A 17983-nucleotide genomic window follows, 5' to 3' on the forward strand; every position below is an offset into this window, starting at 1 on the left:
GTCCTATCAGTAAAGTACAGTGTTTCTGCATTTTTTCTTTCTTTTTTTTTTTTTTAATGTATAAATGCTCCGGTAAACATAAACAGTATAGTAATCACAAAACTCATACTTTGACAGTTTTTGTGGTATTTATTACTGAAGCTGCATACAAGTAACAGTAATAGCGGTGGGTTGAATGTTTTCGTACTTGCAAAATAAAAACAAAGAAAGAAAACAGTCCCTTTGGATAATTTTTATGATTGCTTTTATAAAAGAAAGAAATGGAGATCCTCACAACCCCCTGCAGATGAGCCAGGACAAGTCATGCACATGTTTACACTTTGTGGAAGTAGCTGTCAGGATAATATTCTGTATCTATGGTCAGCAAGTAGATGCAGAGGCTGCGTCACAGGTCGACGTACTCCCAAGCATGTACGCTATTCCACGGAGGGAAAACTAGATTTTTGCCATAGTGTTATCGTTTCTGTCCGACTGAGAAACTTGTTTTTACCTTTCAAAACATTGAAATGGCCTACGATTATGTGGATATAATTAGTGCTGCTTTTATTCTTCTTTCAAAAATAGCATAAATATTAGGTTTTCTAAACTTTTTTTTTTTTTAATTCACAACTTTCTTTCAGTCGTAACCTACTGCATAGTAGTAGTTTTTGCATGTGAGCTGTATTGTATTATTTGTAGTTAAAATATAGGTTTCTTATTGATTACTAAAAAAAGCTACACTAATAAGGTGCATCATCACATTTTAAATATTCTAATAAACTTTACTGTGATCATGTGATTGTGGAGTTTTGCTTTTGTTGTTCCGATATATATGGTTGTTGCACCATTAAAAAAGACTTACACTTGATCACATGTGTGCTTGCAAGAATAAGTGGAAAATCTGTTTGTCACTGTTGTTCCATAATGAAGGAATAGACAACAAACACTTTTTCCACTTATCGCAAGTAAAACTGGACATGTACTGTGTTCCACATTTTATATTTTAAAACCTACATACTATATGAAAATCTATTTATAGGAAACTGAAGTCATACAAAAGGATTATTGTAAAATTGTGGAACTTTGGATTTTCTTCTAAAGACCTTGAAATAAAAGACTGAATATCTCAAAACTGTTTGGAATTCACATTACAATTCTTCGTCCGAATGATTTATTTATTTAACCCAGCTTGTTATGCTATGGTCCCGTTAGCCGCTCGTCACATCGCCACAAGCAAAACGTTTTCCCTTGTGGCTCAGCTATTTTTCCCCGAAGTTCGCCAAGGAGGTGAAGCCTTTGAAAAATGTACTTGTGTAAGACTGCCAGCACATTCCTGTGTGCTGGTAGGTGAGTCAATACAGACTGTTTAGTTTGATTTCATTTTGCCAAATGAAAGCTCTTTAGCTTGATCATGTAACATATGCATGCCACAAACGGACATCGCTTGTAAAAAACAAACAAACAAAAAACCCAGATGGCATCCAATTGGAAAAAAAAATGTTATAAAACAAATTGTACAGACCATTTACCAGAATCATGTTCCAAAAGATGCAGCCCAAGGAATACCAGCACCCATGCACACAAGTAAAATATGACTGTGATACTAGTCACAGGGAGGTGGAGCAGTCATGGTTTCCAACATATCCTCTGGTCACAAAAGAACATTTTCACAGACAGCAAGCCAGAAACACGCAGCTTCAAGATCACAGCAAGGTTCCCCCCCTACCCCGTTGTTTGCTATCTCTTTAAAATATGTTGTAATATATTTTGGAAATAGTACCAAAGTGGATTTGAAGGAGGAATAATTTAATAAAATAAAAAACATTTATTATTTTAAAAAGAAGGATTTGTCTCACTATGATTTATTGAGTTCTAATGTCAGAATCTGTGCAATATTTTACTGTCAGTAGTCACAGGTGAAAGAACACAGTAAATAAAAACAATATTTTTTTTAAACACAGTAGTGGCTGTACAATCCCACTAATATTATTAATCACACTAGTACAACCTTGTGTAACTAGAGCTGCGGTTGGACAGGTAGGCATTAATATTTAGATAGACTAACAGCACTGTCTACTGGCATAATTTTGCTTTACCATTCTTTAGTGGAAAGAAAACCGCATCACAGTCAAAATAATGTAAAGGATTAAGCAGCACATGAGTATCTCTGCAAACCTACTCAAAATTTAGGAAATCTGTAACATTTCACGTGGGGCTAAGTAAAATGGGAATCAGAGTTATAGTGTAAATTAAATATAATATTTATGTGTATTGTAAATGGTAGGATCTGGCATTATATTGCAAATATCTGCGTGCTTTCAGATAAAATACACGTCTTTTTGCCTTGCTGAAACAGTATGTTTATAGCTTGTTTGTAGTATTGTTAAGTGGCTAAAGTTTTTCCAATGTGGCTAAAAAATGTTAAGTTACTTTAGCCACAGTAGCTAACTAAATGAAAGTCTTAGCGGGAACGTAGTTATGGCATAATAATAAAGACCTGCAATGGTGTTGGTTGTTACAGAGCTGTGTATCAGGGGCGCACCCAGGATCTAGTCTCATCTGTCAACAGGGGGGAATGTGCTAATAAAGTTCAGTGAAGTTGAATCTCGTCTCTGTGTCGCATACATTACATGCACCAAATTAATGAACATGCTGTCACAACCAACCCATTGAAGAGTACTGAGAGCTGAAACAAGTTTAAGCAAATCCATTTCTCGCATGAAGGAATAATCAACAATGTTTCACAGGATTTATTATTATTTTATGGCTATTTTGCAAACTAAAAGCAGTGTAATGGCCGGAATACAGCGTCACTTTTCCAGGTAGCAATGTAACAGCCCGTTACACTCAACAGCGCTGGCGAGAACCCTGGTGATTGATACCAATATCGATATTTTTATATGATATTGATAATTACCATATAGCGATATAGTGAAAATGCATAATCAAGTTTATTTTACATTAAGATACAATAAACTCTGTACTTACCAATCACTGTCAGTCTCTTACGCAAAGAAACACTACACACAATTATTATTCAGCCAGTTTATTCCACTGACTGGCATTTCGGTACTAGGAAATGCTATTTGCATGCTCCACTAAGTTTGAGCTGTTTGGCTGTCCACAACGTGTTGCATGTGTTCTGCCGAATTTTGCACACTGCCAAATTTTGCATTATAATGTGACGTGCGCATGTGTCAGCGTTTCTTTGAATTTTGTCTGTGTGAATACTTACTCTATTAATGTATTCATCCCCATGGCTTAAATGTGGACTTTCAGTATTATAAACAAGATGTACTTTTTAGACATAAAAACAGTACAAAAAAAACTAAACGGCTCAAAATAATGCAAAACATACTGACACCATACTTAACTTTTAGGAGGTGCCGTGAGTCAGCATTTATATGCAGAGCAGTTTACGATTCAATTACTTCCAGAATGGCTAGAAAATGAACAACCTTGAAATCTGTGCGCAGTGAAGCATGGCAATATTTTGGTTTTAAGGTGGATGATTGAACAGTACACCAGTACACCCTCCTACACAGCTGCAGTACAGAGGAAAACATTTCACAGGATTACAAAAATGCAAGTTATGAAAGTTTGCAGCAAGCACTACCAATTGGGTTCAGACAGGATTTCCTCCATTTGATTTTGGCTTCTATACAACATACTGTATTGCCTGTGAACGACAGACCTTTGCTGGCCCCTGATTTTATTAAGAGCACTACTTCATAGAACACAAAGCTTCCTGTACAATATGTTATACGTGAAGGCTGGTTAGGGAGGGGAGCTGAAAGTCAAGCACACATGAACTCTTCCCCACAGACTGCACTTTCTCAACAAAAATACAAGCAAAGTCAGCCATGTGAAAACATCCCTTGTCTATTTCATGTTTATGCACAAGGTCTAGACATTGATAATATAAAAGGTACATGTCAGAAGATCACAACTGCTGCAAACTCAACAGCACACAGATTTTAGTATGTTGGCATCGATATTTTGGCAGTATATATAGCATGCAGAAAGCAACTTTATTCAATAATATAAAGCTTTGGTTGGTAATACAGTATACAGCACACTGCAAAAGCTAATTTTATTTTTCTTTTATAAATAGTTCAGGATGCGTCCTATACATTAATTTCACACATTTAAATTTAGGTATAGCAAATAAAATACATAACACGAGAATAGTGTTTTAATAACTTGTAGAAATCCGACAACTATTTCACTGCATAACAACAAAACAGCCACTGTGCCCTCTTCTCTAACAAAGCCAGGAGGCTTTGCATAAAGGTTTTGAACACATTATGAAGAAGTTACTGAACAAACAGCACAAACAGCATTAACATGTAGGCTACTAGATACACTTTTGCTAATAAAATCTGTCAAAACAGTAACAAAACAGAAACGTAAAAAAATATTACAGATCCTCTGAGGCTCATTCAGACTGCAGTCCCTTACATTATCAGTGAGTGCTCATGAGAGTCACTGTCAGCAACAAAACTTTGGATTTTACATTTTATATCCTTCACATATATTTTATTACTTAATACGTACAGCCAAAGGCACTGATAATTGGCAGGGTCCATTGAGTTCTGGGAGTTTCATAAGTTCTAATTTTGAGGCTGTTGATTCGAACGAGCTACGCATGCCCAGATTACATTTTTAAAAACCCAAATTTCTCTTAATTTAACATTATTTCCACTTTGGATTGCCAAAAGGCTTGATTCTTGGTTTATGAGCATCTGTGCCGAACGGCATGTTTACACACCTCGCAGTGTTTGAGCTATAGGTGGCCAAAAGAAACAGTCTGAAATATAGGAATGTAACTACATTAAAACGGAGTTATTCATATCTCAAATTCTGTGTTTATAATGGGAGCTTTGATGCAACTTAACTGCACCTCTGCTTAAAGCATGGCACAGAAAATAAGAAAAAAATACTACGAATTTTGATGTTGATGCATTTGTTGAGATAATTGGGAGGATGTGAGTCTTAAGAGAAAAATGTTATTTTTTTAATGACATTATTACAGTTAAGCCAAATTTAGTTTCATAAACAGCCAAAACCAGGGGTGATTAAGTCTGTTAAAGGCACAGAAAACAGACATCCTATTTCTGGTGAATGGTTACATTATACACTCATTACATAAGGAAATGAGGAATAAAAGTATGACTTAAGAAACAAAGTTGCACTGCTTTTTCAAACTCATGACTAGAATAAATCTGCTAGTCACAAGATTCATTAAGAAAAAGGCATGAACGGGCATTTAACAAGTGTTTATGGCTCACAAAATGTTCAGAATTTCTGGGCAATGGGTGATGGAAGCATTTGTTTACAATTATAAGGCTTAATTCACTCATCTATGCTGTGGCTGAACTGATTCAGTCTTACAGTAAGTAGTTCAGCAGACCCAGCTATAAAACTCTGATTCCTCCACTGGCTATAAAAATGAAGTCTGGAAAAACTCTGCAAACGTCATCCTGCTTAAAACTAAAATTAGCCCTCTGCTATAAGTAGCTACAGTCTGTCCTTCCACCCCTAGGCAATACATATTTTTAAAAAATATGTACAGCAATGTATAGAAAAGAGGCCCTGTCTGCAGTAAGTCTACACCTTAGAAAATAAGATTTACTGCAAGGTTTGTGTCTAGTATGACAAAAGCCAGAATGGCAAATTTGTGATGGGTTGTCTACCTCTAAGACAGTCGATTTTAAAGTGCATGAAAATCAAGTAATCATTATAACTGTGTGAAACGGATGAAGACAGAAACTGCTAAACAAGGCACATCAAAAGCATAACAATTACTACACTCCACAAACACCTCTGTGATTTTAAAGCTAAAAGTGCTTTTTAGAACAGCCCTTGCAAAGCATGCATGACCATATTCTGATTTTGAATGGATGTTTGACCTGGATGGGGCAAAAGGATTAAATGTGTGGAAAACCTACAGAAACTGTAAACAGGCACAGGTGTATACACGCTATGGCGAGGACCCAGCGTCCAGCCCAGTTAACCAGAATGGCAACTGCTGAATGTTTGTTGGTTATTTCAGACGGTTCTACAGATAGCTCCATTACTGAAGCAGTGATGTGCTACGTGAAGTACGTTGTCAACGGTGTTGCAGAAACCCAATGTATCTGGGAATGAGCATTAATGTCATTGTATTTTTTTGTTTGTTTTTAATACAATAAAAAATCTAAATTTAAGTGTTATTTTTTTCAGAAAATAAAATTAAGCCTAATATTGCCAAATGTTGTTGATTCCGACTCACATAAGGACTAGCAAGTTTCAAAAGGTACTAGTCCTTAGGACTAGTACCACAATTTTGTTCGTTTCTAACCCTGGAGTGGCACACACAGTAGATATATTCTAGGGGTGCAACAATAATCGGTAGTCAGGGTTCTGCTCAGGCCTTTTCAGCAGAAAGGACCGCCTGGCAAAGTGGCTGTCGCCGCCTGGCTGAAAAAACCTGATCTGCCAGTCTTGCAGAGGCTACTGTGCCTTTAACAATAAGGATTGATTGTGCTTCAAGCAGACTAGATCAGTTGCGCGCTGCAACATTTAGCTAATCAGAGAGTTGAAGGGGCAGGTTTTCTGTGTTATGCACTTTGAGAGGCTAAAACATTAATAACAACCGCAAAAAAATTACAAATGATTTCCAAAGCAAAAATAGTGACAATGGGAGTTAAAATAAGCCGGAGATCAGCGCAACCCACCGCCTAACCCTATATAATTATTGTAATTTCATGCTGAGGTATTACTTCAAGGATTTAACACATGTGACAAATAGAAAAAAAGAAACTGAGGCAAAATTTTAAATAATTCAGAGGTAACATATTATCTGTACACATATCTCTCCCTCTTTGTGTAAGCCGAGCTACAGAGTATCTTTTTCCATTAAATGTCAACTAGACATTTAAGTAACAGATACTGTTTCACAAAAGCACAAAACATAATAAAAAGGTGTCTGTTGGAGTCCTAATGGCACAACAAAACAACACTGTACTGAAAAAGTACAGAAACAAATTAATATTTTAAACTTTCTCTCCGGTCACTTCTGATAGTTTAATAGACATATACATAAAACTTGAACTATAAAGTTTGATATATATTAAAGTATAAGACATGACCGGAAAGAAAGAGAAAAAAAAACTTTAAGCCTTAAAGTCTCTAACAGACTTTAAAACATAAACCTCTGGTTTCACAGAACCTACCTAATATTAGTTTAGGTAACATGTTGTTTAATTTGCCCTGGCATTATTTAATTTTATTTTTTTAAATATCAAATATCAACTACTTACTAATTTTGGAAAAATACCACAGCTGCATTGCGCAGGAGTTTTTAATTAATTCAGATTCTCATTTTAGCCGGCAGTTACCGGTGCTATGTTTTAATGCAGTTTACTCATATTGTCGCGTCAAGTCGAATGACAGAATGACTGGCCATTCATCCATCCTCATTCGTGGAATAACTACTGCACAGTGCTCAATTACCATCACTGGAGTAAGGTTTAGTGTAGTTAAACTAAAATCGCAGGAATATAGATATTTTCCCGGCAAAATATTTTAATATCATACTTTTCTTTAAAAACACATGTGCTGGTGGTCACTTGAAAACAAATATCATGAAAACATATCTACTGCAAGTTATATTCTGTTAGTAAAATCTACATCCCATGGGGTGTGGGCTCACAGAATAAAAACTATACCTACTTCTGCAATAATTCAAATAAAGTTGTTCTACCTGTATTTCACATCTAATAATCTATCCCAAATTGCAGCACAAGCTTGGCTGGCAATGGATAAAAATGATTGTTTCCTGATGTCACTCACTATTGTTTTGCTTTTGTATCAGCTGTACGGGTGAGGTCATGTTGTTACTTTTACGGAACTCAACTTTTTATCTGCTCACACAATCCACTTTATCTCAACAGCGCCTAAAACTGAAGGCTGTGAAGTTAAAAACGTCAACATGTTTGAGGGCCACAAGTCGACACAGTCATACACAAAGAGAGATGTTCATTTTCCATTACTCTAATTACAGTGTATGTCCAAAAAAAGAAACCTATATGACACTGAAAGGTTAAAAACATTCCATGAAAGAAATTACTTCATATTGTATCTAAGATATTAAAAGATTAATTTTGTTCCAATACAGTGAACAGACCTTCTACCACAGGGGTGGGCAATTCCAGTCCTGGAGGGCTGGTGTCCTTCCTGGCGTTTGTTTCAAATGTTCTCTAAATTATTTAGACCAGTAATTGGTAATAACTGGTCCAATTAAGTAATTTAGGGCAAAATTGGAACAAAAGCCAGGAGGGACACCGGCCCTCCAGGACTGGAATTGCCCACCCCTGTTCTACCACCTTGCTTATATTAGAGTCTCCTGTATAGAGTTAAGCAGTAAGAACATGACTAGAAGTATTAGGCATTAGTCAAACACACGTGCAGGACCCACCTTCCTGTACAGTAATTTCACAACATAATACTACATCTTACTGCTTTTATAAAACTATTCCAGAAGAAAAACCTGTAGTGTAAAAAACAACTTAGTGACGCAAAGCTCTCGGGACACGGATACCCACTTTCTTTACACGCGCATGGGTAGTCAGGACTGTCAGGTTTGCAGTTGTCTCCATCCCCGTAACACTGATTATTCTTTTTGTATTTTTTTGGTTTTTTTAATCATGCAGGTAATACAGCTGTGTTGTGTAGGGTGGAAGCTTCAGGATGTTGGCAGGCTCATAATTAGCATTGTCATTCCCACTGTGGAGAACTGGAAAACATGTACTCGGTACATCTTGGATCAGAGCAGACTGAAGACTACACTGAGTTGTGTCTCTTTTACATTACCTCCTGTGTACCATTGCATGTTTTGCAGAAATCCATTTCAGGCTTTCTTGCCGACTGCTTCACAAGCAACTGTTTGAAAGACATCAGCGGCTGATGGCAGAAAGGTTTAATGGATTTTTTTTGCCCCCTAAAGAACTAAACCGGCACAAGATCAGATAGAACAGGATAACTTATTTTTCTGCCAATTTGTTACGTCTTTTTAAGTGCAGGGTTCAAAAGCCTGTACTGTAGTAATATTGCTAAGTTTTAGGGTCAGCTGGTTGCTTGTTAATTCTATATATATATATATATATATATATATATATATATATATATATATATATATATATATATATATATATACTTATATCATTTAAATACACATATATCAGTTTTCATATAGAACAGTGTTAAAAGTACACATTTCACTAGTTAAATAGGAGAAGTACACAAGGTAATGATAATCTACTATAAAAAGAAAACAGATAAATAAAAGCATCTCAAGACTTTCATCATTCGTACTGATAAAACAAGGAAGAAGTTACTTGGATCATGGTAATGTTATAACTATTTGCTCTAGTTTGGGGTTTGGGTTTTTTTTTTTTTTCATAGTCAGAATTTTGATAAAGTAATAATTATCTAACTATTTTTAGGGTGGGTGAAACCAGGGTTAACATTACAACAAAATAATCTCCATGACAGATTAAACTATCATTTTACAGACACTGAATAATCCTGTTAAGTCAATGCCTGTTATCTTATAAAACTAATGTTTTGAACAGTTATTAATTGTGCTTTTGGTAGACAAAATAAACTTCATACCTTTCAAATGTATCCACGCTGTTCTGTACTGTAGGTATTTGTATTCCACTGTCCAAACAATACAATCTCCATGGGCCGGTATCGGGGAGTTCAGTATAAGCAATTGTTCCCAGCTTTATGAAAGATACTAATAATGTATGTGTTAAAAAAAATAATACCGGTAATTATGTACATGCTCATATACTGCGGCGTAAGGTGTACAGCGGTATTGGCGCTATGCTTTAGTGCGAAAGGCCCCAAATTCGTGCCCGCCCTCAGTCTGTGTGTGGATTGCCTCGTGCTGTGTGTTGTGCCTGCCTGCATTAACAGACAACACTACAGTACATTAACTTCGAGCCTTATTAATTTATACAATCTATATAAAAATCACTACATAACATTTTCAGGAAGTTGGGTACTGTTTAAACGAGGCATTTCAGAATGGCATGCTTGCCTTTTTTCTGTCCTATGAGAGTCTGACTCAGCAGCACAATGCATTTTTGTCCCGGATGGCTTTCCACAGTGATCATTAGGAGTGCGCATGCATAATCTAGTTTATTTACTTTTTGCTGCCTAAAACTTTTAAATAGAGCCTCAAGAGCTGCTGTGTCGATCCTGTATTTTTATATTTAAGCGATAGAGCCCGTCGATGCGGGCTCTACCGTGTGGTAAATGACCGCGACTGGAGTTATGCATCCCGAGCTGAAGGCGAGGACGGTAACGAAAGTCAAGGTCATCTACCACACGGTAAAGCCTGCATCAAGAGGACTCTATCAATATTAGAAAATGATTTAGTTCTTTACTTTCTCTTTAAAAAAAACTTTAAAACCTTACATGTCCCTAACATAATTAGAATAGAAAAACGACACACATAGAGAAAACGTTATTATTAATATTTAAATTATTATTACTGCTAACATATTTATTTATTGGGATCTTACTCTTTCTTATTATAATTAATCTGGTCATGTACAATTGTGGAACAGTCCGTATAGTATTGAGTCTGTCTTGAAACTTGTTGTTGGAGGCGGGACGTCATTCAAGCAGGCAGGGAGTGGATTGGCTGGTGCTGAAAGAACTGAAACAGGGTTGGCAGTTTGACTGGCTATTTTTGAGGGAGGGTGTTGTTTGGATCCAGCTGATGACAGAATTGTGGACCAGACATTTCTTCCCTGTTGATTTGCTGTCCAGTAGCTGCAAATTGAGCCTTCATTACAGTGTCATGTGACAGACATGATTTCCCTTGCCTCTAGACCAGCATCAGAAAGTATGTTTAAGTAGTATTTTATGTTATCAGATTAGAATGTTAAGGGGAAAAGCCAGTATTTGTGCGCAGATTGGTTTTAAAATATAATTAAGCACTTCAACGTTCCAGCGGTCATCTATGCAAAATAAGCCCACTAGATCTGGAAGCTGATTGGCTGTTTGCACGCAATAAAAAATATATATTATATTTTTTTTTAATCTAACACATCACGCAGAGCTCTTTTCATTTGTCCTTTTTTAAACTGTCACACAAATTCTGGTGAGGCAGTAAATAAACGCAAGGTATTTTTGTCATTTGTAGCGAATACCAACATCTGATTTTTGTATCCGAATACATGTAAAAAAAATATATATATTTGTTTGAGATTTGTCCCGGCATTGATATATATGGCCTAGTGGAAACAGTTATTTTGTGTTTTGTTTTTAAAATCTGCCATTGATTTTCTGTGTGTGTGTGTGTATTTAACACTATTGAGTGTTAATAGTTATGGATGCTTAAGCAGCACAAAGCTTCAAATACAAGGTACTTCCGTTTAAAAAAAACATGTTTTATGTAAGCCCATGTTTAATTTTTTTGGACTACAACACCCCACAATCACAAAAATAAATGAAATGATTTGAAAAACAGTACAGAAAGGGCAGAGTATATTTTTACAAGAGCACTGCCCCAGAACTAAGGACCATATCATATTATTCATTCAATTTATTCTGTTGTATGTCAAGAGGTAGCTTTACAACTTGTTTTTTCAATCATTACTCTCTGGCTTATTAACTTTAAAAGCTTAATTAGATCATAGTCAGGAAGCCATCTGCTCAACCACACAGCAGGCTATTCAGAATGCTGACCTGCTTACCAATATAAAATTCACAGCGAGCATCTTAATTGTAAAGCAACAGTCTAGCTTAAAAACAAAACGTCTTTGTGAATCATTCATTTAACGGATGATGATTGGGTGATTTTGTGGTCTATGGTTTACAGCAAATTAGCCATATTCCAAATAACCATGTGTTTGAATCAGTTTGAATGCCAGTATGGATCATTTTACCAATGCACGTATAACCCCACACAAACGTAGTGAAAAGTCCAACGAGGAATACACTGGACGACCTTGTGTCCTTGTGCTTCATTTCCATCTAGAAAGGCTGGGAGTAGGTCACCTCAGTTGGCGTTTAGGTGTTTTAAACAATTCTTAAACCCAAAACAACCTTTACTCACGATACTAGATCCAGAAAATCAACTGAGACATAATTAACACAGTCTAAATTATAACGCCTTTCAATAGGTGATACGCGTGCTGATCGCCTGGTTCAACTGACAAGAAGAATCTTAGCAACTCCGAATGGTTCTCAGGAGGTCCTGTCAGGTTACTTGCCTGAATAAAGCATAAAAAGTAACATTAAACCAACTGCTTAATTTAGATACTATGCAATATATTCCTGTAACATTTAATTTAGAATACTAATAACCCCATACAGATACATTAAAGCGTGTTAACAATTTCAGTATTGACATGGATAAATAAATCGTTATCAGTAATGTCAAGGCTGCCACCTGTCACTTGTAAGGGGTAACAGGCTATACCTGAAATGTCATGGTGATGTCATTTTTCAATAACCTTGTCTTCCCAATACTGCAAGTTATGTAACGTAAAAAAACAGGCCACAAAAACCGCATGTCCTCAGCGGATCTTTGATTTATAACCGCCACGGTAGTAACAGAAAACCGCAAAATACTTAAACGCATTGTATAATACGGACACCTTTTACACAGTCTAAGCGGTACAGTATACAGTAGGTGATCAACAGCTGTTGGTTACCTGGCGATTGCCCAATAATAAGCAGCACCACAAAAAAGCAACACATAATGGCATGCCCTGATTGAGCCAGTCCGTTGTAATGTTTCAATAAAAAAAGTGTCCTCGTGTCATGCTGCATTTTATAAAAAAAAATAAAAACATTACAGTCCAATATTGTACAGGTTAGATAGTGTATTTAAAAACATATTTTAAAACAATAATAATAACAACAACAACAACAATAATAATAATAATAATAATAATAATAATAATAATAATAATAATAATAATAATAATAAAACACGGTCTGCAAAATCCGGTCAACAGTGGGGGAAGAGTTAATACAAATATAGAGTAAGAGGTATAAAATATCGGTCTTGGAGAAATGCAAGAGACTTACCCCAGTCCAGAAACTCCAACACATTTTTCTCTCTCCTCAGAGGGGAATTGTTACATTCATCATACAGACAAATTAGGATATCCAGCAATGTCTCCACACTGAAGCACTGACCATTCGACCGAGATGGTCCATCCAAAATCAATTTTTCGAGTTTCTTCAAACGAACCTCCCCAGACATTGTTTAAAACTGTGACTGGGTGCGTTTTATAAATCAAAAAGGTTATTTAAAAAAAAAAAATCAAGACGCAAATGTCAACAAACGGTGCAGGTCTCTCGTTATTGTTACAGTGTTCTTAACCTATTCCTATAATCTTCTGTTTTACAGTTCGAAATGAATAATAATGCGTTTTAAACGTGCAATTTAAAAGTAAAAATGGTATATAACTTCAGCATTTTACAGTAAAACAAGTAAAACTCTCAAACCCAACACTATTTCCCTTCGCTTTAAAATTATCTTCCCTAATTCTAAATGGGCTACAAATCCCATTAAATTCAACCCCGACCCATGCCAAAAACACTTAAAATGGTCCTCCCATGATCTTACTCTGATTTAAGATTGCAGCACCAAAAAAAAATGCATACATTTCAAATCTGCAATATAAAAAAAACATAACCGCTCCTCTCTAAAAGTGAAAAACCTAGTATTCCATCTTTATTTTCTCTCATTCCAAGAACGCTCCCATTTGAAACGACGATTAATAAGGACTTCTCATGTTGTAAATGGTGCATCCGTAATGCTTCTGCGTCGGATTCTATGATGTTTGTGTTGTATTTTGGATGTTTTTGTGCATCTCTCTCATTCTGGTTCCCTGCGTCTCTCTGCTGTTCCTGGCTGCGACTGCTGTCTCACGGGCTGCGGGCAAAACCGAGACCAACATGGCGGCCGAGATCAACAGCTGCTGTACCAGGGAATGCAGGGATACTGGGGGACTAGAGGGATCAGCAATGGGATTGTAAATGGGAACACTATGGAGAAACTGGCATACTTCTAGGTTCTCACTCCTTTTAATGTCAACAGAACTGTTTTAGTGATACTAGTGATAAGGATTCACATTTTTGGGATTGGTAATGTTTAACTGGCACATCTATTGGGGAACTGCAATTAATTGTTTGGTAAAAAATATTCTGTGTACACACATCATTCCCTGAGCAATATATTAAACTAATATGGCATTCAAAACAGCCATCATATTCCTGTTAAAAATCCAGTATTCCCATGTCACATCCTCATTTAACGGATGATGATTGGGTGATTTTGTGGTCTATGGTTTACAGCAAATTAGCCATATTCCAAATAACCATGTGTTTGAATCAGTTTGAATGCCAGTATGGATCATTTTACCAATGCACGTATAATCCTCATGTCATGCTGCATTTTATAAAATAAAATTCCCATGTCACATCCTTGGCTACTGATATTGTTATATACTGATTGGAGGCCTAAATAAAATATAATTGAGGAGAGACTATATAATATAATGTTTCATGTCACTCACATTGGAGTTTTTAATTCTATTATTATATTTATACTTTTTAATTTAGTCATTGAAAAAACTTAATGTGTGTGTAATGGTGATGTGATAAAGTGAATGTACACAGTCTTATATTTGCATAGAAATTGGATTTTCTGAACATGACAACAGTATTTACTGTCAGTACAATACTATGTTTGAAATTAGATTTATGGTTAACAAGGGAGTTTATTGATAAATAGTAGAACTTTAATGTAGGCTATATTGTTGGACACAAATTGATATGATTTCCAATTGAGTTGCCGCTTCTGTACAGTTCATTTAACATTCAATATGAAACGGTTGTCATTTTAATGTGATCAGTATGGCTTGGAGATTTCATAACGATGTGTACATTACTCCCACAATATCACATTTCAACATGAATGACTTCTCAGCAGTTTTTATAAACCATACATTCAAAGGTAGCATGTCCCCTACAGATTTTAAATAAATAAAAGTACATGTAAGTAAATTGTAACCCAATGAGTCCATATTGAAAATGCCATGTTTCCTGTAAAATTGTATCAGTTCCCACTACAGAAAAATATCTTGAAAAATGCCAGTTATAATCACCTTCTGCTGCAAGCAGAATAGGAACACAGTGTTGATGTTATTTTAGCACAACACACATCACTTATATTGCTATTAGAAATCACATTGTTTGAATCCCCAGCACCCATACGAAAAGCCTTTGAAGGGTAAATAAGATAATTTGTGTATTTTCTATAGTTTCTTAGTATCTACATTTTTGCATGGGAGTAAAAGTTATAGCAGTACATGGACACTATGAGTTTACATGATATTTAAAACATTTTAGTGGTGGATTGGGGTGTCGGATGAACCAAGACATTTGTGTGGAAAAACAATTATACATAACCATCCATCTTTTTATAACAAATATTTAATAAATTGCCATTTCTATGCATTATTTGCATTTTGTCTGAGCATTGACTGTGAAGGTTTGTGTTCAATTATTGTATTTACGCTGACTCATGGTTGTGTAATAGCACATTGCAGTCAAGCCAGAGAGTGTACTGAGACAACACTTAAATTAAAACTGTATAACGCAGTGTGGCAAAGTGGTTTGCAGTGCACAGGTGTAGAGGTGATGCGTTGCTCAAGTAATGACAAATAACAGCATTCACGGTGCAGTGGTGTTTTATTTATAATACAAATTCACTTGACAGTTATAAATAATAATAACTGGCAATATACAGCCATGTGTACTGCTTAGTAAAACCCACAGGGTCAGTCCTGAAATAATAATTACAATAAACACACACACAGAACACAAACATGAGTCCAGAGTGAGTGCTTTTTCAGTGTGAGTGGTGAAATGCATTTATTAGTGAACAGTAGTGCAGTGTTGTTCAGGTTGGTGCTGGTCTTGTCACAGCTCCTGGTATGTGTTAGCTGTTTAACAAAAGAAACATTTACAATTAGTACGAAAAAAACAAACACAAAACACTCAGGGTCATAGTCGTTCACCCGTAACCATAACAAAGGAGCCAGTTCGCTCAGCCATGTCCCCTTCTGTACCTTCAGCCATGCCCACTTGGTTAGCGAGTGCAATTGTTTTTCTTCCAATCCCCGATTGCCACATCACTTCCCGTTTGGGGCAATGGCTTTGTGTATTAACAGCTAATATATGTAAAATTATGGAAAGGATGGTATGTGAGAGAATGTGGTATTTTTTGGAAACTAAAAAATTAATGAGTGATTATCAAAGAGGCTTTCATAGGAATAGATCGACAACAGATCAGTTGGTAAGATTGTCTACAGAAGTGAAGGTAGCATTAAGTGAGAATGAGGTGGTTGGGGCAGTTTTTATTGACATAGAGACAGCGCATGATATGGTCTGGAAAGAAGGTTTAATATATAAAATAGCATCATTGAGGATAAAAGGGAGGACTGTGTCTTGGATCAGAGAGTTTCTGAAGGAAAGAGGATTTAAAGTAAAAATTAAGTTAAAATTAAGGGGAAGTTCCCTGAAAGATTGGAGATGCAAATGGAACTCCTCAAGGAAGTGTTATCAGCCCGCTGCTATTTAATATTATGATAAATGATTTAGCTGAGAATATTTTAATAGGTTTCGGTGGGTTTGTTTGCTGATGATGGGGTTAACTATAAAATAAATAAACATATTGAAATAGTTAGGAGGGAATTGCAGGAGGCATTGAATAATCTGGAAAAATGGTCAAATAAATGGGGCTTTAAATTATCAGTAACAAAAACAGAGGTGTTGTTATTTTCACAAAGGAGAAGAGAGCAGTAGAAGTTAAATTTATTATACCAAGATAAGGTTCTTAAACAGGTGGAGGAATTGAGGTACTTGGGAGTGTGGTTTGATAAGCAATTAACTTGGGGTAAACAAATAAATACTATAATAGATTAATGTAAAGGAAGGATAAATAGGATAAAGAAGTATTTCAGGAACGAGTTAGGGAGCAAATAAAACTAGCATGTTGATGATTTACAGAGGGTTAATTAGGAGTGTAATAGATTATGGAAGTCAGATTCTAGTGGGACCGTGTAAAAGTAAAATGGAAAAGCTGGATAATTAATTTGCAAGCTAAAGCAATAAGGCTATGTATAGGAGGTATGAAATCTGCGCCAATAAATGCTGTGCAGGTTTTGATAAATGAGATGCCGTTGGAATTAAAGAGAAAATGGCTAAGTATAAAATATTGGATAAAGGGTAACTCTCTGCATACAGAATTTCCTCTGCGGAAAAGCATGGAAGATAGATGGATAAACCATTATAAAAAGGAGAGGTGGGAAACAAATGGGGGTACGTTGGGGTATTGGATGCAAAAATGGATAAAGGAACTGGGAACTGAAAAGCTGAAGTTGGTAGAAAATGTTAATATAAATGTGTTACCGGGATGGTTGGTGGAAAAACCAAATTGTTGTACAGAATTGAGTGAGCAAGTGAAGGAGGGGAAAAAATGGAATTGAAAAGAAAGTCAAGCTTTTGTAGAGGAGAAGAGTGTGGAAGCACTATGTATATATACAGATTGATCCAAGGATCCAAAAACAGAAAGTGTGGCAATGGCGTATTATATCCCAGAATTGGATATTTGTAAAATAGCAAGGATATCAGACCATGTATCAGTGTATGCTTGTGGCAAAGTGCCCGCCCCTGTGTATATTATCTGTTATGTGTTGCGTGTGGTGTGTTTAAATGTTGGTGTATAGACGTTGGTACACGGGATATAAACGGGTCTGTGTAAAATGTATATATATGTATTTAGGCACGAGGATTGCACAGCACTTCACGTGCAAGTAAAATGTAGCGACAGCGAGTGGAAGCGACAGCGAGTGGGAGAAGTACAGGCGTGGAAAAGTACAGAGCAGTTTCGAAGCAGAAAGGAGAAATTGCATCTTGAATT

The 17983-nt window shown here is 36.0% G+C and overlaps 1 protein-coding gene across 5 annotated transcripts in view; it reads right to left on the bottom strand.

Moving 5' to 3' along the window:
• Positions 1–13938, bottom strand: part of LOC121315989 (serine/threonine-protein kinase MRCK alpha-like) — a 207675-nt gene extending 193737 nt beyond the window's left edge. For 3 of the 5 annotated variants that reach the window (XM_041250647.1, XM_041250649.1, XM_041250648.1), the window contains exon 1: positions 13078–13937. In XM_041250647.1, coding sequence (XP_041106581.1) covers positions 13078–13255 — 178 coding nt within the window. In that variant the 5' untranslated portion in view covers positions 13256–13937. Of the gene's footprint in view, positions 1–13077 lie in introns of all 5 variants that reach the window. The other 2 variants (XM_041250646.1, XM_041250650.1) reach the window with 2 other exon arrangements.
• Positions 13939–17983: the final 4045 nt, after the last annotated feature.

This window comes from Polyodon spathula, chromosome 5, assembly GCF_017654505.1.
Source record: "Polyodon spathula isolate WHYD16114869_AA chromosome 5, ASM1765450v1, whole genome shotgun sequence".
Classification (NCBI taxonomy): Eukaryota; Metazoa; Chordata; class Actinopteri; order Acipenseriformes; family Polyodontidae; genus Polyodon; species Polyodon spathula.